A 27,031-nucleotide genomic window follows, 5' to 3' on the forward strand; every position below is an offset into this window, starting at 1 on the left:
CCAATTTCAAATCCTCTGTACACTCTGGTGTCCTGCACCAGGGAGAAAACATCACTATCAACAATAACATAGTCAATGAGACTTTTCTTATTCCTAGCCTCTTCTCTCCATGTGAATTTGTGCACATTTTTATGTTGGAACATGGTGTTAGTAATAACCATGTCCTGAGCAGAAATCCAACAGATATTTGCCATTATTATTAGCTTTGCTCTTTTCTCCAAATTTTCCCAAAATATTTTTGTATGTCTCACAATCATTTCCTACTCTGCTATTTAGATCCCCAACAAGGACCAACTTTTCATTTTTCATTGTGTCAGTTGCTTTTTCTAAAGCCTCAAAAAATTCCTCCACTTCTACCTTAGTAGAACCTTCTGTGGGACCATAGGCACAAATAAGTCTCATTGTCCAGTTCCCCATTCTCATATTTGTCCACATTACTCTACTTGAGACTGACTGCCATTCAAGAAGATTAGCCTCGTATTTTGTGTTGAATATTATGGCTACTCCTTCTTTTCCTTGATTGTCATTGCCCGAATATAACATTTTGTATTTATTGCTCCGAAAGATCTCACCAGTTTTGGTCTTTTTTGTTTCAGTCACCCCTATTATGTCGATCTGGTACTTATCTAATTCCTCAGCTAGCTCCATTTCTTTGCCATTCAGGCTTCTTACGTTGATAGTACCGATCTTTAACTCTGGTGATGTTGAGTTGGGGTTTGTTTTCAGATTTGTTCCAGTAGCTGACTTTTCGCTGTTCGCCCTGGTTCCCTGGCGAAAACAACGGGGGCCTTGTTTAACCGGGCGACGCCCCAGCCGGCATGAAATTTTGTCATGTTGTACCATCATTTTTTATTTTGGTTTAACCAATAAGAATACAATTTGGTCGGCTAAATCCCAAATTGCCAGCCCATCCTCGTTTGTTCAGTATCAAAGTAGATACCCAACAGGGTGCACCACGAGAAGGTGAGGATTGGACATTAGGTCAGAAGCCCTGGTCGGTTCTCCGCATTCCTTTAAAGGCTATGTGGAGGTCTCCTCTCAGTTATACAGCTTTGACCCTTAAGCACCCCTAATAAACAGGTTAGTGTTCCTCAAATGTTGTAAGTTCCATTCAGTTTTTCCCAATTTCATCTCTTTTCAGGAAAAGATAACAATAGAACGTGCTAAAAGAATTTACCGCAAAGCTAAGATGGATCTCCTCAACGAAAGAATTTCAGACACAAAACGTTGTTTAGCTTTTTTGTTCAGCACAAAAAGATCCTTAACTCAAAAACTTGAAGAAATTATGGATAATGTTAACTTATATGATTTTATCATTAGCAGTGAAGCACAAGCCACACGAATACAAAACAAGAATAAATATACTCTTATCAGGAAATTTAACAATCTAAAAAGGATACAAAACAGATCTGGTCATAGTGAAGCCAGTATTGATCCTGAAAAAGTTGTAGTGAACAAATCTTCTCGTATTTTAACGGATGCGGAAACAGATATTCTTAGCAAAGGTCTCAATTTCATTCCCTCACCAAAATTTATCCCTAAAGAATCTCTCCTTACAAAAATAGAAAAGGCAAGTTCACTCATTCCTAATCATTTGGCGAAACTTCTTCGTATTGAATCGATTTTCATTATAAATAATGCTAAACCTCCAACAGATGATATTTCTCTGACTGAAAGACAAGCCCTAAAAAATATAAAACAGAACAGTAAAATTATTATTTTACCTGCGGATAAAGGCAATTCTACGGTCATCCTCAACTCCGAAGATTACCACAACAAAATGCTTCAATTACTTGGAGATAGTTCGACATATTCAATTCTTCAGGAAGATCCTACAAGAGAATTACAAAACCGTACAAACAACTTGTTAAAGACTGCGAGTGAACTTCCTCATAACGTTCGCCTCTCTTTACGCTCTCTACATCCTCTTATCCCATGCATCTATGGAGTTCCCAAAATACATTAAGAAAACATCCCTCTTCGCCTAATTATAGAAGGAATCAACTCACCTACGTATAAACTTTCAAAATATCTAGCAAAGTACCTCAAGTGTTTCTCCAATAAATCTTCATCTTTCATCAAAAACACCACAGATTTTGTTTCGCATATAAAAGATATTCCCATCAATGAAAATGACATTCTAGCAAGTTTTGACATTATATCTTTATTTACTAGCATTCCTACGGACGAGATACTTACATTACTAAAGGACAAATTATCCAAAAAAATGTTTACTTTATTAAAACATTGCATTCATTCTGGTTACTTCAGATATCAGGACTCCGTTTACCAACAAAAACAAAGCCTGGCAATGGGCAATCCTTTGTCCCCAGTTCTAGCTAACATCTTCCTTGAAGATTTTGAAACAAAAGCCATATCTTCCTTCTCATTTAAACCAAAAGTTTGGAAACGATATGTTGATGATATATTCATTATTTGGAATCACGGGCACACATCTCTCACAAATTTTCTTCATCATCTAAACATCCAACATCCTAATATAAAATTTACTGCTGATCTAGAAAATAATAACTCCTTAGCTTTCCTGGATGTCATGCTTACACGATGCTCTGAAAGATTAAAAATCTCTGTGTACAGAAAACCTACTCATACTAATCGATATCTGCATAATCTTTCTCATCATTTTCCACTACAAAAACTTGGAACTATATCTACCTTAGGACACAGAGCACGCTCTCTCTTGAATGAACCAGATGAACTACAAAAAGAAATAAATCACCTCAGTCTTATCTTTAAACAAAATGGATACTCTGAAAAAACGATTAAGAAATTTCTTCTGGATCCTCCTAGGCAGTGCACAACAGAAACTATTAATTTTAAAGGTAGCATCTCCATTCCATACATTAGCACAGTCTCTAAAAAATTAGCTAAAGTCCTTAAAAAAATATAATATCAGGACGTTCTTCACCACACTTCCTAAAATCCATTCTCTAATCAGCCATCCAAAACCTACTCATCACAACCTAAAATATCCAGGTGTATATAAATTATGATGCGATTGCAATATCCCTTATTTTGGACCAACTAACAAATCTATTGAACAACGTATAGAAGAGCATAAGAGAGAGAGAGACATCTCTTACAAAAGATCTCATGCAACTGCGTTATCCAGTCATGTTCTTTTTTCAAATAATCCTAATGATGATCAACAAAGCCACTCCGTTTGCTGGGATAGATCAGAAAATATCTTTCGCTGTGATGATGAGTTTGAGAGGAAAATTGTAGAATCAAGGGAAATCCTGCTGAACCCTGTCCACTTAAACAACATTTGAGTTATAACATCCCAGATAGCCATGCTACAGTTATTCAATATTGGCGTTCACGTGAGCCTGCACGCACACTTGCAATAAACAATGGCACGCCTGTTAGAACAACTTGAAAAAACACGTTTTTTATGTATCAATTATGTGTGGCAATTTTTACCTGTAATTTCCAGTTTGTTTAGATACTTCAATGTTTATTACTATTCTTTTCCTTTAAGAATACCTGAGGAAGGCTGTTATAAGCCGAAACTAGTCGTATTATTCTTATTAAAATCTTTATAAGTTATCTCAGTTTTTAGTCATTAAATCTATGTTTTTAAAATGTATCACAACAACCAAGTAAAAGCCGATTATCATATATATATATATATATATATATATATATATATACAAAGGTTAGATTTTCTTATCTAAAACATTTTCATCTCATTAGCTTCCAGGATTGTGTTAGCAGAGCTAATCTCAGGTGGTATGGCCACCTAAACAGAATGATTAGCAAAATAAGTGTTCTCTGCCAGGTTGGCAAGAAATAGACCCAGAGGAAGACCAAGATATAGATGAATAAGTGCCTTAGAAGACGGAAACATAAGTCTTGACAGGTAACAGATTGATTTGGAGGAAAATTATAGATAGGAAGTTAGTGGTGATGTAAGTTTTTCATGTAGTACTATCATATCCTGTACACCCACCCTCTTGATGGTACATGTCAGGAATTTGATTATGAACATTTTCATCATATGTAAGCCTCTTGCTTGACTGTGCACGTGTGTGAGAGAGATCAAATGTAAGATTAAAATTGTATCACGCTGAAGCATTCAAAAGATTGATTTTATAAAGCCAGCATTCATATAATTTTTTTTATAGCTTGCATTCCTATTCATCATGTGAGTTTACCTTTATCACAAGACAGAGAGAAGGACCAACATATTACCTTTCCTTATAATATATACTATCTCACCAAAATTTATCCTACTTATGTTTATAATATACACTATCCTACCAAAAATCACGGAGCACCCACCTACTTGCAGGAAAATGAATGTGACTATTCAATGTGCAAATTTTGTATTTATAAAGTACAAGGCAACCTCATTTTATAAACAGTTAGGTTCCCAGCCCACTGTTCATAAAGTGAACTGTGCTTCAAGCATAACATAATATAAATGAATTAAGACAGAAAATATAATGCATTTAAATTAAATTATGGTTATTTTATAATTATTTTACATAAATAATGTTTATAAATAACATAAGACAATAAGTTATAAATTAAAGTAAAACTAATGTATAATGACATAACAGAGAAGCCTTAATAAGTTAAATCTCATTAAATCTTTTAACATCAGAGATTTTAATTTTGCTGACAATCATCTTGATTGTCAACCTGAAAACAGCTTACAGGAATGTCATTTTTGATTCATATCATCAATCCATAGCACTAATATTTTTTCCCTTACTTAACTCCTTGAATATGATGTTGTTGACACTTTGCACTAATAATTCCTATATGTGTGAATGCTTTATCTATTTCTATATGTGAATGCTTTATCTTAAAACAATCTTTTTTCCTCCATTTCTAAGCTTTTTTAATAGTCTCCAGAATATTTTGCCACCTTCCTGATATTTACTTTCTGTGTTCTTACTGAAATCTACCCAGACTTTTGTTTAGTTGTTTTATACAGTGCTTCGCTTTCTTACATTTTTTTCTTAAGAGCACAAGCTGACTTACTTGCCAGAAACTTTCAACATGCTTTCTTCTTTTCCTTCTTTGCCTCTTTAACTGCCTGAGTCCACCATAAAATTCTGATTATTCTATCCTTACAGACAACCTCACCAGATGCTCTTTGGATGAATCAATCAATGTTTTCTTCAGGATTTGCAAGAATATCCAAGGGTTTGTTTTGTTTTCAAACTCTTTCATTTTTTCTTCAATGATGTTTGTATATTTCAGTCTATAGTTCACCTCTGAAAGCTGCTCAACCTTAATTTGTTTTAAAACTTTCTTACACACTCTTCTTTTCAATATGAAATTCAATTTTATCTTGCTCAAAACTAAATAGTGATCACTTCTTAATTTTAAATCCTCTGTATACTCTTGTGTCCTGAACCAGAGAGAAAACATTGCTATCAACTATAACATAGTCAATGAGACTATTCTTATTAAGCAATCACTTTTGTAAGATGTATATCTCAGGTAGACCTGTTAGCTAAGTGGAGGCTGGAGGGAAGGGGGGATACTAATGAAAGGATAGAGGTGGATGAATTGGAGATATGACAGTTGTTGCAAGAACTTGGATCAGATACTGGCAAGGGTACTTAAAAGAATGTAACAAAAGAATTCGCAATGCCTTTGACTTTCAGTCTTGACAAAAGTACAATTCCCAATGAGTGGAAAGGGTGAAAGATAATTTCATTATACAATATAAGGGTAGAGCAGGAACAGAAGCAACTAATTATAAACTAAATCAGTATCTCTGGAGTGGACATTAAGGTTGGAAAGATTAATTAGGATCCATATCCAGAGGAGGGTATAGCTCGTTATTAGAATATCAGTATATATAGAATATTATTAGAATATATTACAATATTATTACAATATTAAATTTATTAAGAATATTAAAGTGATTCTGCTTTTTTAAGAATATGTGATGAGAGATTGACTACCGTTATAGTAAATGAACAAATGTGGCAAAGAACTTTTAGGACACATTAGATCACAAAGAGGGAAAAATATTATAATAATATATTCTAATATACTAGAATAATATATTCTAATAATATTCTAATATATTAGAATAGAAGAGAATATTATTAGAATATATTAGAATTATTATTAGATATATTATTCTAATATATTATTAGAATATATTAGAATATTATTGGGATGCTTAAGAGTCAAAGCTGTATAAATGAGAGGAGACCTCTTCATAGCCTTTAAAGGAATGCGGAGAACTGACCAGGGCTTCTGACCTAATGTCAAATTAAATCCTCACCTTCTCGTGGTGCACCCTGTTGGGTATCTACCTGGACACTGAACAAATGAGGATGGGCGCAATTTGGAATTTAGCTGACCAAAATGTATTCTTATTGGCTTAAACCAAAATACAAAATGTTGGTACAACACGACAAAATTTCATGCCAACTAGGGCGTCGCTTGGTTAAACAAGGCCCCCCTGTTGTTTTCACCAGGGACCGAGGGCGAACAGCGATAAGTAAGCTACTGGAACAAATCTGAAAACACACCCCAACTCAACATCACAGAGTTAAAGATTGGTACTATCAACATAAGAAGCCTGAATGGCAAAGAAATGGAGCTAACTGAGGAATTAGATAAGTACCAGATCGACATAATAGGGGTGACTGAAACAAAAAAGACCAAAACTGGTAAGATTTTTTGAGCAATAAATACAAAATGTTATATTCAGGCAATGACAATCAAGGAAAAGAAGGGGTAGCAATGGTATTCAACACTAAATACGAGGCTAATCTTCTTGAATGGACGGCAGTCTCAAGTAGAGTGATGTGGGCAAATATCAGAATGGGGAACTGGACTATGAGACTTATTTGTGCCTATGGTCCCACAGAAGGTTCTACTAAGGTAGAAGTGGAGGAATTTTTTGATGCTTTAGAAAAAGCAACTGACACAATGAAAAAAGGAAAAGCTGGTCCTTGTTGGGGATCTAAATAGCAGAGTAGGAAATGATTGTCAGACATACAAAAATATTTTGGGAAAATTTGGAGAAAAGAGCAAAGCTAATAATAATGACAAATATCCGTTCGATTTCTGCTCAGGACATGGACTGGTTATTAATAACACCACTTTCCAACATAAAAATGTGCACAAATTCGCATGGAGAGAGAGGAAAGGAATAAGAAGTGTCTCATTGACTATGTTATTGTTGATGGTGCAGGACACCAGAGTGTACAGAGGATTTGAAATTGGAAGTGATCACTATTTAGTCTTGAGCAGGATAAAGCTGAATTTCATATTGAAAAGAATGACATGTAAGAAAGTTTTAAAGCGAATAAAAATTGAGTAGCTCTCAGATGTGAACTGCAGACTAAAATACACAAACATGACTGAATTAAAAATGAAAGAGTTTGAGAACAGGAACCAAATCTTGGAGATTTGGTGGCAAGCCTTGAAGAAAACCCTGGTTGATTCAGCCAGAGAGGCATGTGGTGAGGTTGTCTGCAAGGATAGAAAAATTAGAACTCCATGGTGGACATAGGAAGTTAAAGATGCAGAGAAAGAAAAGAAGAAAGCATATCAAAAGTTCCTCACAAATAAGTCAGCTTGTGCTCTTAGACAATACAGAGACAAATGCAAGAATGCTAAACACTGTGTAAAACTAGCTAAACAAAAGTCATGGGAGGACTTTAGCAAGAACATAGAAAATAAATATCAATAAGGTGGTAAGATATTATGGAGGTGGTTGAAGAAGCTTAGAAATGGAGGAAAGAGTGCTGTAAAGGAGTTAGAGATGATAAAGGTGACATGAAAATGGGAGAAAAAGATATCCTTGAAGTATGGAGTAATTATTTCGAAAATTGCTAAATGAAACAAGCAATGATAGCACAGTGGTTAAAAAACACTCAACAGGCATACAGTCAGGAATACATATCCATACTCGAAGTAGAAAAAGCCATCAAAGGCTTAAAATGTGGAAAGGCAGCAGGAGTAGATGATATTCAACCAGAAATGCTGATGTATGGTGGTATAAAAGTCTTGCAGTGGCTGCACTGCATAGTTCAGAAGGCCTGGACAGAGAGAGGAATTCCCGATGATTGGAGTAGTGCTCTCATAGTATCCATATATAAAAAGGGAAATAAAACTGAATGTGAGAATTACAAGGTATTTCCCTACTGAGTGTTCCTGGTAAGATATAATCAAGTATACTTGAGAAACAGTTGAGAAAAATTGTGGAAGAAAAGGTTGGTGAAAAACAAGCTGGATTCAGGCCAAATAGAGGCTGTCAGGATCAGATCTTCACTTTATGACAAATAGTTGAGAAAACATGGGATTATAACAAAGATTTGTATTTAAGTTTTGTCGATCTGGAAAAATCATATAACAAGGTTACAAGAGAGAAGCTATTCAATACTCTAAGTTATATGATGTCAATGGGGCATTATATCAAGCAATACTTCGTCTTTATTTGAGTTACAAGTCAGCAGTTAGAATTGAAGGAAGTACAGAAAGATGGTTTAATGTTAAATCTGGTGTGAGACAAGGATGTACATTATCCCTTCTGTTATTCATTATGTATATGGATCACATTATGAAGGAAAGTGGTATTAAACATGGTACTGAAAATACCATGTCAGCTCTTTGCTTTATGCGGACGATGTTATACTTCTAAATAAATCTGCTACAAGTTTGCAAGATTCCCTGACTTAATTGAATAGCTGTTGTAATAGATATGGTATGAAGGTCAGCAATAAAAAGACAAAGACAATGAAATTAGGTAGAATCATTGAAAATGTCAACTGCCTTGCGAATGGAGAATCTGTGGAACAAGTAATAGATTTCAGCTACTTAGGCATGATTTTTAGTGAAGATGGTAAATTAAATATGGAAATAGATAACAGAATCTACAAAGCTGGTATGGTAAGAAGTCAGCTGAACAAATTCATATGGAATAAGAGAGAAATTAGTCAGAACATTAAATTAGCAGTATACAAGACAGTGTTCAAACCAGTTTTAACTTATGGATTTGAGAGTTGGGTCAGAAGTAAAACACTTGAGCAAAGACTAGAGACCAGATATGAGAGTCCTGAGAAAGATTAGAGGTGTGAACAGATGGCATCAATTGCAATATCATATTAAAAACGAGGATATTAGGAAAGAACTAAACATTGTCAGCATCCAGGAATACGTTAGCAGAGCTAATCTCAGGTAGTATGGTCACTTAAACAGAATGGGCAAGGAAAGATTAGCAAAACAAGTGTTCTCTGCCAGGTTGGCAGGAAAACGATCCAGAGGAAGATCAAGATATAGGTGGATTGATACGGTACAAAGTGTCTTAGACGATAGAAATATAAGATCTGATAATGTTGGAATCTTGACAAGTATCCGATTGATTTGGAGGAAAATTGCAGATAAGAAGTTAGTAATGATGTAAATTTTTCATGTAGTACTATCATAACCTGTACACCCCTTGAGGGTACATGGCAGGAATTTGATGATGATGATTGCAAGCTCAAATATACAAAGATTACTAAGGCAAGAGTTTAGATGCAAAATTTGAACTTTAGAGACTGAATGGAAAATCTGAAGAAAACATTTCAGCCAAGAAAGCATGATGATATCTGAAAGGATAACAAAATGAGACCTCTTGGAAACTAAAGCAACAGTGCATGAAACAAAAAAAAAATCATGTGGCAAGTTTTTGTGACTAACAAAACAGTGTCTACTCTTATAGAATACAGAGGAAAAATGAATGGAAAGCTAAGGTATGCGTAAAATTAGCTAAACAATATCATGGGAAGATTTTGGAAAGAACAGAATATAAATATGAAAGTGATAAAAATGTTTTGGAGGTCTATGGAAAAAATTTAGAAATGAATGAAAATGTTCAACTAAATTAATGAAATATTATTATATAAGGCAGCCAAAAGACAACAATGACAGCAAATATTCCAGAGGAATACAATAATGAACACTGGACATTTCAGCACTGAATGTAGATACAATGTTTTCACAAACTTGAAATGTAGAAAGACAGCTAAATTATATAATATTTAATCTAAAATGATTACATTTCAGTTTGAACATCATCAGAATCATTAGAAATATGTACAGCATAATTCAGATCATAATAAGCACTGCATAAAAAAGACCAAGATATAGATGTATTGATACAGTCAGAAGTGTTCCTAGTAGTGTTTCAAGGTATAAAACACTAGAGGAACAAAATAAATAAATGCATTATTTATTACAATGCTAAGAGCACCAGGATTTCAATCTGGCATCTTCAGAGCAAGAACCTGCACTTGTTACAGAACACAGAGCACTCAACTAGTCAGTGGAAACAATTTGGAAAAAAGAAATTTTTTTTGAATGGAAACAAAGGAAAAATTTACCAATCTTTGGTAAATTTAAGCAGCCATACTTATAGATAAGAGAAATTCTTCATCACTGATAGAGAAGTTAGACTAGATTTTAAGGCCAATCTGGTCTAACTCTCTTCTTTTTGTCTAGCCCTAGAGGATGCCATAAATAGAACACCACAGTAAACCCTCAATTTAACGGACCTCGATTTAATGGACTTCGGATTTAACGGACAAAATTTCTGATCCATATGTCACATGTGAAAATTAACACCCTGTTAATTTTAAAATGCTTTTAACCAAGATTTGCTAAGAATTAAATTAACAGGTTATTTTTTGTTATTAATTTCCTGTTAATTTTAACAAATTTTGCGAATAGGCCATCATATGTTGGAAAAACACTGTAGTAATTTAGCCGACATAAATGAGTCACTGCTCATAAAACATGTTCACCGAATGATCATGTCCTAATCATTCGGCGAACATGTTTTATGAGCAGTGTAATTGGTTCTTTTGTAGCATGGTATGACTTTCTGCAGCAGTTACACACATTTTCGTAATTTTAGGGAGTTAATTATAAAAAAACCACAGAATTCAAAAGTTCAAAAAAACTTCATAGTTTTTTCAAAGCAGGATTACCTAAACCAAGAGCCCCAACATCAAACATTAACTTATCTAAAAGTGTGTGTAAAACAATTTTTTTGTTATTACATGTGCTAATATTGATAAAATTGCAGAAGAATGTTATTTTTACTGCCTTTTTATTATAAAAATACAGATATTTTTATTTTGAAAAATTTGTGATTTAACGGACTTTCGATTTAACAGGCACCCCTTAGTCCCTATTAATCCGTTAAATCTAGGGTTTACTGTAGTTTCTTTTTTTCAATTGCAATCTGAATTGTTCCACAGTTACCTAGTTGAGTGCTCTGTGTTCTTTAGTATACATTCGCACACTGAAGATGCTGATTTGAAATCCAGCAAATATTCCCTTCTTCTTAAAAAATATTTATTTTTTCCCTCTGGAGTTGTTCATACCATGCAAAACTAATAAAAATAATTAGCAATGTTTTCATTATATCTGCAATTAGCATTGAATCAGATAACAAAAAAAGGTAAGTACATTAAAGCAGAGACCCGAAAATAATAAGGTTTTTTTTTATGATAATCTCATACACAAGAAGTTGGGCAACCTACAGTAGTAAGCACAGTGAATGGGTAAGAAGGAACTTGTTCACATTTAGTTTGAAGAGCTGTGAACTGTATTCTTTGGGAAAAATTCTCCTCCTCATTTATCCCTTGCAGCAGAAGGGATAAACGAGGAGGAGGAATCTTTTCTGTAGGTTACCTGCAAAGGAGTGTTCAGTAGTTACTGAATGTATTTCAATGAATTTAACAGAGTGTAAAGGAATTACTGATGCCAGTTCAGATGAACATTGGCCATAGAAGTATTTGTAGATGTAAGCAGTGGAAACTGAATGCCTTTGTGAGAGTGGGTAGAGTGAACTGGTAAGAGACAGATAATTAATTAAAATAATTGCTCTCTCTGTTATTGAGTCTTAAGTATTTTTAGGGTGCTCACTGGGATACAACTCCAAATATGAGAGCAGTATTCAATAGTTGGGTGGATATGCGATTTAGATAGGATTAATAGCTGTTCAGAGGTAAAGTAATACCTTGAGCAAAAGAGAAATCATAAATTTTTGGATGCCTAGGATGAACCAGTTGTAATGTGCTTATGCCAAAAAAAAAAAAAAAATTAGAGTAATCTCCAAGAAGAAAGATCTTGTCTAAAGATTTAGATGTTATTGAGAATAAGACTAGAGGAAAGTTTTTTTTTTTTTTTAATAGGAGATAAGGCAGAACTATTTTGATAGCACTGGAACTGACAAGGTTGCCCAAATCCCATTGAAGAATGGTCTGGAGATCAAAGTTTAGGGTGGCAAATGTTGCTGTCCTGGTGATTTATGCAGCATGTGGTTTCAATGAGAAGGTGGAGTGGTGCAACTATATTGAGTTAACTGGAGTAGGTAACTAATATATAGAAGAAAGAGAGTGTGAGAACAAAGCCCTGTGGAACCCCAGCATTAGTACCTTATCTTCTGCATAGCTAGAAGATAAGGTACCCTCAACCACTATATGCATCCAGGCAGAAAGCTAGCAATCCTATGGATGATACTGAGATGAAGTAGGTAACTGATGCAGACAGACTGAATGATGGGCTAACTTAATGAACCCTTGTGCCAGACACTACCGAATGCCTTGAAGATATCAAGAGAAACCATCTGAGACTCACTAAATTTTGCCAAGGTATTTGTTCAGAGATGGGTCATACAGGTAAGCAGATTTGAATACATGGTTCTCTTATTTTAGAGAGAACTGAGATGAGAGAAATTGAGCCATAGTTTGATAAGGATTTGTAATACGCTTCTTAGGAATAGGCTGTATACAGGCTAATTTCCATGCTGCAAGATAGATACCACTATAATATGAAAGTAAAGTGAAGGGAAAAAAAAAAAAAAAGAGACATAGAATGGGAGTTAACTGGAGCACCTTAGGATGATTAGAGAAATGCCATCAGGAGATATTTTTGTATCTAATTTGGAAGAACAATTTTGATAAACTAGTAATGACAGTGTAATTGTGGTACACTATCAACAATATCTAATATACTCTGTGAGGTATCCATCAAAAAATTATAATATACCCTGGTGATTCTATTGCAACATTGACAAAAATAAAGATGACCACTAGTAACTTACTTTTTCTTGAACTCCTGCACTGTTGAACTAGTAATGCTCTCTTGCCAAGTGCACCTTATGTAAATGCTTTTTTGAATTCATTTTGAATGCTAAAAGTTTTCATTTGATTTTGATAGCATTTCACTAGTAGTCTATTCTATAGTTAATTCTTATTTTGTGTCCCCTTTTCACGCTTTCTCATTCTGATCCATTCTTTCTAAAGCATGGAATTCATCTGTATTCAGTGTATTTCTACAGACAATCTTTTTTTATGATAATATAATTATCATAAAAAATGTCATATCAAGAGTCATACTCATAGTATGTGGATATGACTCTTGATATGCTATGATACTATCTGCTTGGTCACCCAGACTAGCATGAACTCTGACTCAGTCATCTTAATGCTCTGTTTCAGTGTTGTCCAAGTAATGAATAAAATCACTTAACAAGCCAAGATAACTTTCATATCATACTGAAATCCCTTTGAATTGGATTTCTATTACACACACACATATATATTGAAAATATATTGAAAAGTACTTTGCAAAAAATAATACAGAATGAGATTTACTTACTTAACAATGCCTTGGTCCTCTGCATACTGCCTAATCTCTTCCTTAGCTCTCTCATCTGCCAATTCTCGTTGTAGTTGTTCAATTTTCTTTTGTTCTGCTTCATGTTTTTGTTCTGCTTTCCATACTCGTTCAATGTTTCTTAAAGTGGAAGGATGCCATGATTTCTTCAAGTTCTGAAAAATTAAATTGAAAATATTCACAACTACAACTTTCATGGGCATTATTACATCAAACTGTTTAACACAAATATTGCTTGCATGAAATTTTTTATGCTCAAATTTCTAGAACTATAGGACTGAATTGAGAGTAATGTGAGAAAAAGAAAGCTTGAGATGATAGCATATTTCTAAGCCATTATTTCCAGATTATTAACTCTTGCTATAGCAAACTTGCAGGAACAAGAAGCATTATTTGTTATAGTGGATAGTTTCCAACAGCAACTTCTTGTTTTCACATAACAAAATAAAATAATAATAATAATAATAAAATTAGTTACAAATTGATAGGCCATGGATAAGTGAATTTATAATGTGTAGCAAAGTTTTCCAGTATATATATATATAGAGAGAGTGTACGTGTGTGTGTGTGTATATACGGGGAGAGAGAGAGAGAGAGAGATTTAGTTACCAAATAAAAAATAAATAAAAAATTCACAAAAGCAGGAAAACTAAGCCAGAGGAAATAAATTTTAGCATCAACTGATTTCAACATTTCATGTGCTTTTTTTCATTTGATACATAACAAAAGATGATAGATAAGATGATAGATAAGATAGATAAGACTGAGATGATACATAACATAAGACTGAGATGATACATTGGTCACCTAGGTTTCTTCTTGATGGGGAGGAGGTGGAGAGGATCCAGAGGCGAGTGACCAAGATGATAGCAGGTCTGTGGAATGAACCGTATGAGAACAGGTTGAGGATTTGTGGGTTGCAAAAATTGGTTGATAGGCAGAGGAGGGGAGATATGATTGAGACATTCAAATTACTGAAGGGTTTCTATAAAATTAATTCAGAAGATATTTTTGAGAACAGGGTTGGTTGTGGGAGGACTAGGGGACATCCATGGAAACTGGGCAAAAGTGTGGTTAGTAAAGGTGTTAGAGCTGGGTTCTTTACTTTTAGAGTAGTGAATGAGTGGAATGCGCTCCCTGAGTCTGTAGTGGATGCTGTGACAGTGAATGAGTTTAAGGCGAGGTATGATAGATACTGTATGAATGTCAGATAGTTGTGATGAATATGATTTGGGGCCTCCCTCGATGAGTCTAATGACTCCCTGGAGTTGCCCGTAATAATAGTAATAGTAATAATAGTAATAACAAAAGAATTGCAATGACAGTTTGAACTGATTCAACTGAAGATACTCTCCATGAAAGGCATATTTTTTGCCAGTTGGTCTTCTAAATTCTCAATATAAACTTGATACATAATCTGTATATCAACCTTCTTCACATCCTTCCATTATGATTATTATTAAATTTATTCCATGTACTCCATGGAGATCTCTGAATAATAATAATAAATTTGTTCAGAGCTGTTCGGTAGCAGATACTTAAAAAATCTTAAGTAATGCTTAGTATTGTCAATAATTAGTGATAACACTTACCTTTATCTTAATTAAAGTTACTCTTTTGAATTTTTTTTTCTAGGAAAAATTGAGTATGGCTTTATAACATTGCAATGACTATAGCAGTAAAAATTTATTCCAATTAAAACAATAAATTATATGATATCTGTACTTTTATTTCATTAAAGTTAATTACTATGGTTATTGTGTAATTTATTGTTTATAGTCATGCCATAGGTACCTTTAAAGATGAGATTAATTCCAATTAAGTTCTTTACTGAGTTTTTAGAGAGTACTGATTATAAAATGTTTAGAAAAACTGCAGGAGGATGTAAAAAGAAGGTGATCCCAATGGAGGATTTTAATTATATAAATGTAGATTGGAAGAAGATAGTATATTGGAGAAAGAGATAGACGGATAGTGTATTGGAGCAGGAGATAAGAGGGGGGTTCTGAGTTATCTCTCAGAATTTGTTGAATTTCTGAGAAATAACTATCTTAAGCAGCCTGTAATCGGGTATGGAAGTTTGGACATTGATGTTATCACTTGTGTGGTTGCATTGATGAAGTTCGTTAACCCAAAAATTGTTGGAATAAGTGAGACATGGTTGGATGAGAATGACATCCTGACAAGAATAGATAAATGTTGCTTGGGTGATATTCAAGAACTGTCTAGTAGAAACAATGTTTAAATACATTCCAGGAGTCAGAAGGTTAAATAAAGTAGGTGTGAAATGACTGAATGAAGAGATTAAGCATGCAATACAAAGAAAGAAGGCATAATGGAGGCAATATGAATGCTAATAATCAATTCCATGAGAAGTACAAAGAACAGGCAAGGAGGGTAACTCAGTTGGTAAAGATAGCAAAAGTGTAATATAAACAGCAGTTAGCTAATGAAGTAAAAAAAAAAAAAAAAAAAAAAAAAAAAAAATCCTAGGGAGCTCTTTTGATCAGTAGCCAGTGAAAAAAAGAATGATTATGGTAGGATGACAGTGATTGGAGAAAATGGCATTATGCTGCAGAGGATATAGTTGAGATATTTAATGAGTAGTTCATAAAGGTCTTTCATCCTTGTGAATGTGACATCATGGAGAGTTGGAGAGCAGTACTGCTCTCAAATTTAATGTTAATCCTTGATAATAATAATAAGACTGTGGGACTTGATGATATATCACCACATATTTTGACAGAATGGGCAAAGGAGTTGACATCTTTCTTGACACATTTATTTAATATGGGTCTAATATGAGAATGTTGGTGAACAGAGGCAATATAAGATAACCAATGCACATCTATATTATGTAAAGTTAGATTTTCGATAGAAGTTTTAAAATGGGCACAGTTTTTTAATATAGGATGTGGTTTGACCAGTGAGGTGGGGAGGGAGGGAAGACAGCTCACCAACTGTTTTGACAATTTATACCATGATCCAGTGCCATAACTCGGCAGATGCAATGGGTGCACAGGCATCCATTGCATTAAGGATAAAGGGGGCCTGAAAAAAAAATAATCAGTATTATATTTTCATTTTCAAATTCTAAATTTTGCCACTGTGGGGGGGGGGGGGGGCAATTCTGTAACGTTTTTGGTTAAAGTTAAAATAGATTAACTAATCTATTTCTATTGCATTTGTGTTTTTATTTTTTTTTCCCCAAGGAAAAAAAAGGGGGAGGGGTAAATATTCTACATGGCCCGTGAAAAGCTAGTTATGCACTGGCATGGGCAATCAGCAGCATTTGCTATAGGTCTTAGAGAGAACTGTGCTTGTGAATTTTAGGAATCCATATATCTTGCAAAGGATGAGAACTAAAGGGCTCGAATTTTTTCAGGTGGCCAGGAAGAAATTTTTCTTGAGCAGACTCAAGAAAATGAGTCTCAGATTTTGTGGGATCATAATCAAAATGACTGCAAGGATGAGCGAGTCTGAGAATGATATCCATTTTTTTATTTTATTCATTAGCATTAAAAATAACAGTAGCACTTTCCGTATCAGTTGGGATGATGACTATATTGTTGTCTTTACAGTTTACTTGAAACACTACTGTTATTCTTACTGGGGGGGGAGTCTAACTCAGAAGCAACATATCTATTATACTTAATCCAACTCTTACACTCCTAGCATTTACAATACATTATGACAATGGATTCCATTCTCCTGCTACTCTGCATATAGAAAATCTTCTTAGTCCTTTCTAGAATGCCTTTTCACAAGTTCTAAACAGTTTCTCATTCTCCCTCCTGTCCTCCAGTCTATGCATAATCCCTTCTCTAATCTGGTAACCCCCCCACCCACTTAAACATTTCTATCATCATCATGATGCATATCAAGGATTTAGGCCTAGTGTGACCTGGCTTGTATTTTAAGGCTTGTTTTGGTAATCTTTTATTTTCATTCTTTGAACGTGTTCCATCCATTTATGTTTATATTTTTTTAATTTTTTCTATTACTGATTCTTGGTTGTTTAATTCTTTCATAATTTCTTTGTTTCTGTTGTGATAAAATAGAGTATACTTTGCAGTTTTTCTCATAAACTTCATTTCTGCCGTTGTTAATCTTTGTTTGTCTTTTTGTTTTATTGTCCCGATTTCACTTCCATGCAATAAGACTGGTAGGACTAATGTATTATATACTTTTAGTCTGGTTTGTTTTTGAACTAGGTTTGGTTTAAATATAGAGTTAATTACACCTGTTATTTTTAAATATTTTGCAATTTTTAGGTTTATATCTTTTACATTTTAATTGTAAAGTAAAATTACAAGTAAAATTGCAATTGCCGGCAAAGGTTGGTCGATTGGTAGAGCCTCTGCTACTAATGATTCAGTTAAGTAAGTTTGAACGCGATTAGTAGTTGGAAGGGGCCAATAGTTTGATGCTGTTGGCATACTCTCTCTCGATGAGTCTTTGGACTCCCTGGAGGTGTCAAATAATAATAATAATAATAATGTGATCATACATCCTAGGTAGTTAACCACGCTACCGGCCAAGACGTATATATACGTCCAGTTTATCATGGATGCGAAGTGCATATCAAAATTGTAATACCACTGATATTACATTGAAATATATGATTGACACAAAGCGCATGAGGATGCGTTTTTGATCCATAATGGCCGGTAAGGTGGTTAAATGAATTCACCTGTTCTAAGATCTTGTTATCTATTACTATTTTAGTTCTTACTGGATCTTGTCCTTTAAAGGCCATAGTTTTTTATTTTTCTGTTGATATTATCATACCATAATCTTTGACTAATCTCATTTAGATCTAAAATAGCTTTCTGTGAGTTATCTTCAGAATTTGTAATTATTATTTGGTCATCGGCAAAAAGAAGAGTGTTTAAGTTCACAGTAAGAGAAAGTTTAATACCTTGATGAAAATTTTTATTCCATTTCATTATTATTTCATTTAGGTAAATATTTAAAAGAGTTGCTGACAGGGGGACATCCCTGTTGGACCCCTTGGTTTATCTCTCTCGTATATGATAGCTCATGATTTAATCTTATTTGTATTTGATTATTTTCATATATATTTGTGATAGCTTTTAGGATATTATTTGGTACTTGTCTTTCTTTTAATATGTTAAATAAAATGCTTCTTTTAACTCTGTCAAATGCTTTTTTGAAGTCAATAAATGCAATATGTGTTTCTAAATTGTATTCTCTTCTTTTCTCCATTATTAATTTTAGGCAAAAGGCTGGGTCAATACATGATCTTCCTTTTCTAAATCCATTCTGTACTTCTAAAATAAAGTTTTCAGAATATTTCATTAGTTTGCTATTTAAAATTCTGCTATATATTTTGTAACAGGAATTTAGTATACTTATACCTCTATAGTTTTTAGGGTTATCTCTACTACCTTTTTTTAAAGATAGGAATCTCAATTGCTTTTTTCCATTCTATTGGGGGGGGGGGGTTACCAGTTGAATAGATTTTATTTAAAAATAATAGGAGTCTTTCTTCAATTCTTGTTCTTGCATATTTATATAGTTCAGAATCTAGCTTATCTTCTCCAGATATTGAAGTGGTGATTTTCTGTTTCTTGTTTCTTTCAGGCTGATTTCTAATTCTTCTGTAATAATTTCCTTTTCATTAAATATTTGCTTTTTCTGACTTCTCTTTTAGCTATGGCTCTTATTCTTTTATATTCTATTTCATCTTTTACTGCTTAACCACTTATGATAGGCTTCTTTTTTTTTTTCAATTTGATTATTTCTTTGATCGTATCATCCCATATCTTCAGTTTTTTCCATTTATTGAATTTTTTGGCCTTTCCTAAGCTTTCATTTGCTGCTGCATTTGGTATTGTTTTTATATTAAGCCATTCTATTTCTATTTCTTCATTTTGTTTTATTTTATCTATATTGGTTAGATATTGGTTAATTCTTTGTTCATATAGCCATTGTACATTTGTGTCATTTAATAGTCTAATTTTATAAACAAATGTTTTAAATTTTCTTTCTGTTCTTGTTACTTGTAGCCATTTAGGTGGTAATCTTAATTTTATTTTAAAGAGGAAGTGGTCACTACTTATTTCATATCCTCTGTGAACCCTAACATCTAACAAAAATTTTGATGTCTTTTCATTTAAGATAAAATAATCTAATACTGATTTCCATCCTCTTGCTGCCCAAGTATATTTATGTATGTACAATCTTTATGTTTATATTAAGAATTCATTATTTTAAGGCTATTATAAACTACAAAGTCAATCAATTTTTTACCATTCTTGTTTAGAGTATGTTCTCCATATATCCCTATATTATTATTAATTTTCTTGTTTCCTATTTAAGTCTCATTTAAGTCTCCTGCTAAAATTATGTAATCATTTTTATTTATGTTATTGTATATATTTTGTAGCTGATTATAAAAATCAATATTATCCTGTTCTCTTACTTCTTCTGGGGCATATAAACCAATTATTGTTAAATAACCTGTATTTATTTTTATTCTACCTTCTATTATTCTTTCATTCCATAATTTATAATGTTTTAACTGTTTTGAAAGGAAGTTATGAATCCAAAGCAACTCTTGCTTGTGCTCTTTGGTCTCTGTCAACTCCACTATATATCACATTAAAATTTTCGGTTCTCATGGTTCCTTCTAATTTCTATTTTGTTTCAGTGATTACTGCTATTTTAAAATTTCTTTCATTTAATATTTGGTCTAGTTCTATTTCTTTATATGCTATTTCTTTTACATTCCAGTTTTCTATATGTATTATATTTTGTAATTTCCATTTTCGTTTTACCTTTTCCATTCCAGGGTCGTTTTCCATAGATTCATTCCGATTACATTTTTCTGTCAGCTTAAAAAGTAGAATAATGTTCTCCATGTCAGGTGACTAGCCTGACGATGGATAGTTCAGTGGTAGGGCTGCTACCCTTCTGAACTAGCCTTCTTCCAAATTTAAATCCATAGGTGGAATAGGATATATTGAAAGGGAAAGAGTAGATTATAATAGAACAGAGTAGAATTATAGTAAAGGTCTATAGAAGGGACATAGTTATAAGGCTAGAAATAGAAAGATCCCCATGGCCCTCAAGTACTCTAATAGCATAAGGATCATAAAATAAGAAGAGTTGGCTGATAAGGCCTTATAGGAAAGATTAAAGTGAGTGGATCTTCCTCAAAGTAAAAGAAAAAGAAGAGGATAGATCCAGCTAGGGGACCATGGGAGTGCCATTTCCCTTACAATCAAGATGATTTCCCCTTATGGCCTTGTTGGTCCACGAGTCCTTATTCAGTATATTTGGACCACCCCGCCATATATACATATAAATATATACACACATACATACATGGTGGGCTCCCCTATCCTCCACCCAGGGGATGCGCTCTCTAGGGGTTACAGGGTCCCCCGAAATATCTCTATTATAATACTAGTCTCCCTTCTGAGAGGCATCTCTATTGGGTTGGAATCACTCTGCCTGCATAAGGAACATTTCTCTAAAATTAAAGGCCTAGTTCAACTGAAGGTGAATTAAATCTATTTAACATGACAATATTTTTTTTTTTAATTTTCCTGTTAGGTAACTTGGGTTTCTGATCCTGCAAGCAAACAAAAAAAAAAATCAGCTTGCAAACAGTAAACATGAAGTGAGAGTGCATATAATGAACTAGTATATATGCTTGAGTGCAATGTCTTGGTATTCCATGAGCTGACAATCCCCTAATCTACAGGGGATTGTTTCAAATATGACCTGGATTTATATGATGCAAAAATCTTGGGCACCTGATCTACAAGCTTAACATTAGAGACTCAGACTTAAAGGAACAAAATATCAGAAATAGACAGATACTGAAAAGTAAACTTGAAACGGGGGAGGGACAAATGAAGACTGCAAACAAGAAGAAATAAATCAGCTGGACAAGAGCTTCTCCACATATAATAACCAATCTAACTCTAGAGTGCCAGTTCAGACTTCTTTACCAAGAAGTTACTCATTCAGTTTTTATTATTAGTATTATTTCCTGTTTCGTTAATGTTATCTGCGTGCCTTTTTAAATAAGTATTTCAAGTTTTATTTATAACTCAAAAATATATGGATATAGTGAGCTGGATTTTTGTTATATTTCTTATATTTCAAAAATTGTTTTTCATTTTCTGTGGGGAGCAAACTTTCCTAGACAAAGCTTGATAAAGAATGACATTTCTCGTCAAGTCCTTTCTCATCCCTAGAACATCGAATGTGCTGCATTCAAGGTAGCCTAAACAAGAACAAACTGCTAGTAGCTTCTAAAAGAACTGAGTTTTCTGAGCTTTACCTCATGCACAATATATAATCACGTATTGCGTTAGTATATATATACATCTAATGACCATTTCCGGAAGTACTATTATCATACATGACAACTCCAATCAATTTCTTATTCACGTATAGTTAGTTTTCATTAAATGTACTCACCAAATCACCTCCCCCCATAATTACTTAAATGGCACACTATTTATATATTAAACATATATTTTTCTCAATTATTTTAACTGGACAGGAAGGAAAGAAAATACATTCTTTACACATCTGTGGTGACAACAGAACGTGTAAAACGAATAACGAAAATTATAGCCCAAAATTAGCTGCAACCTAGGAGAAAATATTCGATTTTCAAAACGGAGATTATAATTTTGTTATTATCATATTGTATCTCCATGGTGTCCAGAAAAAACTCATCGAGAGATCCAAACAAACTATTACACACATAAAAGTTATCATACCTCTTCTTAATCTCATTCACTGTGGAAAAGATGGCTAAAAGATTCCACTCATTCAGCATTCTCTATGCAAAATATGCTGATGATGCAAAGTTGGGTAGAGCAATTATGAGTGCACAGGATGTCAAAATTTTACAGGATGATTTGGATAGTTTGGAGGACTGGGCTAGGAAAAATGGATGTCAATTTAATGTGGCAAAGTGTAAGGTTACGCACTTTGGGGTGAAAAGAATAGCAGCAGTATATCGCATTGATGGAACCATACTCCAGGAGATTGATGAGGTCAGGGATATGGGAGTGTTGGTGGATAGGGAGTTGAAGTTTAGGGGGCACATTGCAAAAGTAACTAAAACAGCTCACCAAATCACATGGCTTCTGAAAAATACTTTAACATGCAGAGACGAACAAGTTGTTGTTCCTCTGTATCGAGCCTTGATAAGACCCCATCTGGACTTCTGTGCCCAGCTATGGGCACCAGGGTTTCTTCGTGATGGGGAGGAAGTGGAGAGGGTCCAGAGACGAGTGACCAAGATGCTAGCAGGACTGTGGAATGAACCTTATGAGAATAGGTTGAAGATTTGTGGGTTGCAGAAATTGGACGATAGGCGAAGGAGGGGTGATATGATTGAGACATTCAAATTACTGAAGGGTTTTTATAAGATTGATCCAGAAGATATTTTTGAAAATATGACTGGTGGTGGGAGGACTAGGGGCCATGCATGGAAGCTGGGCAAAAGCGTGGTTGACAAGGGTGTTAGAGCTAGGTTCTTTACTTGGAGAGTGGTAAATGAGTGGAATAAGCTTCCAGAGTCTGTTGTGGGTGCTACGACCGTGAATGAGTTTAAGGCAAGGTATGATAGATACTGTGTGAATGTTGAATAGTTGTTCTTGACATGATGTTAGGGCCTCCCTCGATGAGTCTGTCGACTCCTTGGAGTGTCCCGGAACAATAATAATAATAATAATATAATAATAATAATACCTCTTCTTAATCTCATTCACTGTGGAAAAGATGGCTAAAAGATTCCACTCATTCAGCATTCTCTATGCAAAATATCTGAACCGCACCCCCCCCCTACCAAACATATGCTTACCCAACTTCCACAGATAACCCCTTCTTCTCTGACTATTTCTTATATATTGAAACTTTTGCTTTGCATCAATTTTATAATTCCCCTTTCATATCTTAAAAGTTTCTATGATGATCCCACTTTTCCGCATATTAACTAAATTTAGTAACCCACAAATCTTCAACCTATCCTCATGGGGAGATTTCCAGAGACATATTACCAGCTTAGTCACACATCTTCTAATCTTCACTACTACCTCCGGGTCCCCAAGAAACCTAGATGACCAAATCTGTGCATCGTAGTCAAGCTGTAGCATAGCTATCTAAAGAGAAACAATAATCTCCCTATTGTTACTTGTTAGCCATTTTTTAGCATCCAAGAAATACTCTGAGCCATCTTCTCAACTATTGAAATATGCCCTTTGAACTTAAATTCTCTGTCCACCATTACCTCCAAGTCTCAAGCGTCATCAATTTCCTGCAATCTAGTACCATCAATGTCATTCACTGTATGCAATCTATTCAACCCTAAGTGCATAACCTTATGTTTTGCAACCTTAACTTGGCAATCATTATCCTTTACCCACAATGGCAATTGATTTAAATCATCCTAAAGGATATCAACATCACCTTTTCCAACTATTACATTCTCTAGTTTTGCATCACTGGCAAACAACTGCATATCTCCACTTAAATCTTTCCCTGTGTCACTGATATACAAATTAAAGAGTACAGGTCCGAGTACTGAAGCCTAAGGTACTCTACTAGTCACCATTATTCTCCTAGATTCTGCTCCACAATACACTACTGTCAGCTGTCTGTCTGTCAGTCACTCCTTCCGTCTATCCATGCTACTAAACTCATATCTGTTCCCATTTCTACCAACTTTTGAAATAGTTTTCCATGTGGTATTCTGCCATATACCTTTGTCGAGTACAGCAATATCATAGTATAGCCATTTCCTTTATCAAATTCTGCTGCCACTTTAATCCAAAATGTGAATGATTTACAAAGACAAGACCAACACTTTACAAAGCTGTGCTGCCCATTATACAGTATTGCATCCCTGTCCACCCAATGTTGAATCATCCCATTAATCAACTTTTCCAATACTTCAACAAGTATTTCTTGATATATTACTTAGTCTGTAGTTTGCTACCTCTCTCTTGCACCTTTATGCAAGGAATTATTTTACTCCTTTTCCGCTCCCCTGGAATCCTGTCAGAGCTGAGACTTAGACTGAACAATTTCACGAAAGGCAAAGACAATTCTCTTGCACATTCACTCAATACACGGACTGCTATGCCACTCAGTCCCGCTGTGTTCATATTCATAATCTGTAATATGCGGAACACATCCTCATCATGTACATCATCCAAGTGAAGATTTTAAAGTCGCTGATGCGACAGAAATGCATACCAACAACTGCAAACTCTCCACCTGGATGATACACCTTTGCAAAATGATGACTCGGATTCAACTATTACTTTTCCCTCTATCACCTTCAAACTATGAGCATTGTTAATTAAAAGTTATTCTACCTAGTCATTTTTCCCTCTCTCTCTTAAACTTATTTGGCCTTTCTTACCAAACTGGTCACGCTTCTTTCGAGCACTTTGTTCTGCTCATGAGAATTCTCATCACTTTCTCTTTATATTTCCTCCACAGTGTTTCATCTTTTCTTCTCTTTACAGCTCTTGCTGTATATCTCTACTGATCTACATAACCCACACTTGGTTATCCTCCCGACTTTGGGCATGTAGTCTGACACTGCTTCTCTCAAGCAATCTCTGACCACTTCCAATCCACTGCGAACATTCTTACTTTGTAACTTCTCAAGCGATGGCACTGCTCCAAGATAACTGCTAGGTCTGTCATTACTACCAGCTTTACAGTTCAACATAAACCATTTCCCCACAGAAAATTTCGGATATTTGGCAACATCCCAGAACAAGACGGCATAGTCACTCTCTCCAGAGGCAGAGTGTCTACCTTGATTATGGATATATCTTTTGATGCTATTATCAGATCCCCCAAATTCTTTGTTCCTTCTATAGTTTTCATGTAATTATCCCTTATAAATTGTATAAATTCCACATCTGCCTTGCTGAGACCCATATCCTCCCTACAAACTATGTCGCCATTTTAAAGTCTCCCATAATAATTGTTCTGTTTGCATTATCAACATCTGTACATCTATCCCATTGATTTCTAGCAGCAGCTAACAATATATTTTGTCCTATATACCAGACAGCCTCAGATGCACAATCTTTCTCATACCTAATATCCTGTTTAACTTCTAATTTTATTGGTCCTTATTATTATTATTATTATTATTATTATTATTATTATTATTATTATTATTATTATTATTATTATTACGGGCAACCCAAGGAGTCCTTAGACTCTCCCAGGGAGGACCTAACATCATGTCAAGAACAACTATTCGACATTCACACAGTATCTATCATACCTCGCCTTAAACTCATTCACAGGCATGGCACCCACAACAGACTCTGGCTGCTTATTCCACTTAATCACCACTCTCCAAGTAAAAAACCTAGCTCTAACACCTTTGCTAACCACATTCTTGCCCAGCTACCATGTATGGCCCCTAGTCCTCCCATCACAAGTGCTATTTCTCAAAAATATCTTCTGAATTAATCTCATAGAAACATTTCAGTAATTTGAATGTCTCAAACATATCATCCCTTTTCTGCCTATCAACCAATTTCTGCAACCCACAAATCTTTAACCTGTTCTCATAAGGTTCATTCGATAAACCTGATATCATCTTGGTCACTCGTCTCTGGATCGTCTCCACCTCCTCCCTATCAAGAAGAAACCCTGACGCACATATCTGGGCACAGTAGTCTAGATGGGGGTCTTATCAAGGCTCGATACAGAGGAACAATAACCTGTTTGTTAAAGTATTTTTCAGCAACCAAGTGATTTGATGAGCTGATTTAGCCACTTTTGCAATGAGCCCCTAACCTTCAACTCCCTATCCACCAACACTCCCAAATCCCAGACTTCGTCAATCTCCTGGACAATGGTTCCACCAATGTGATATACTGCTGCTAATCTTTTCACCCCAAAATGCATAACCTTACACTTTGCCAAATTAAATTGACATCCATTCTCCTTAGCCCAATCCTTAACTATCGAAATCATCTTGCAAAATTTTGACATCCTGAGCACTCACTATTGCTCTACCCAACTTTGCATCATCAGCAAACAAATGAACACTTCCTCTCAGATCCTTTCCTACATATTTAATGAACAAATTGAAAAGTAGTGGTCCAGGAACAGAACTCTGCGGCACACCACTAGTCACAGGCCGTCATTTGGACTCTACTCCTGAATAAACTACTCTCTGATATCTCTCAATCAACCACCCTCCTATCCATTTCACCAACATTATATCCATCTCCATATGCTGCAGTTTACTGATTTGAATTCCATGTGGTATCCTGTCAAACGCCTTAGCAAAGTCCAGTAGAATCACTGTAAACCCATTACC

General features: G+C 34.6%; 1 protein-coding gene across 1 annotated transcript in view; it reads right to left on the reverse strand.

The window, feature by feature from the left end:
• The window catches only part of LOC150105010 (pre-mRNA-splicing factor CWC25 homolog), a 115,515-nt gene extending 93,266 nt beyond the window's left edge, over nucleotides 1-22,249 (reverse strand). The window contains exons 1-2 of the mRNA XM_090396099.1: nucleotides 22,135-22,249; nucleotides 13,657-13,829 (exon numbers count right to left, since the gene is read on the reverse strand). Coding sequence (XP_090252225.1) covers nucleotides 13,657-13,829; nucleotides 22,135-22,152 — 191 coding nt within the window. The 5' untranslated portion in view covers nucleotides 22,153-22,249. The remainder of the gene's footprint in view (nucleotides 1-13,656; nucleotides 13,830-22,134) is intronic.
• Nucleotides 22,250-27,031: the final 4,782 nt, after the last annotated feature.

This window comes from Typopeltis vanoorti, chromosome 7, assembly GCF_054136105.1.
Source record: "Typopeltis vanoorti isolate ZY-2024b chromosome 7, IOZ_Tvanoo_1.0, whole genome shotgun sequence".
In the NCBI taxonomy this organism is placed as follows: Eukaryota; Metazoa; Arthropoda; class Arachnida; order Uropygi; family Thelyphonidae; genus Typopeltis; species Typopeltis vanoorti.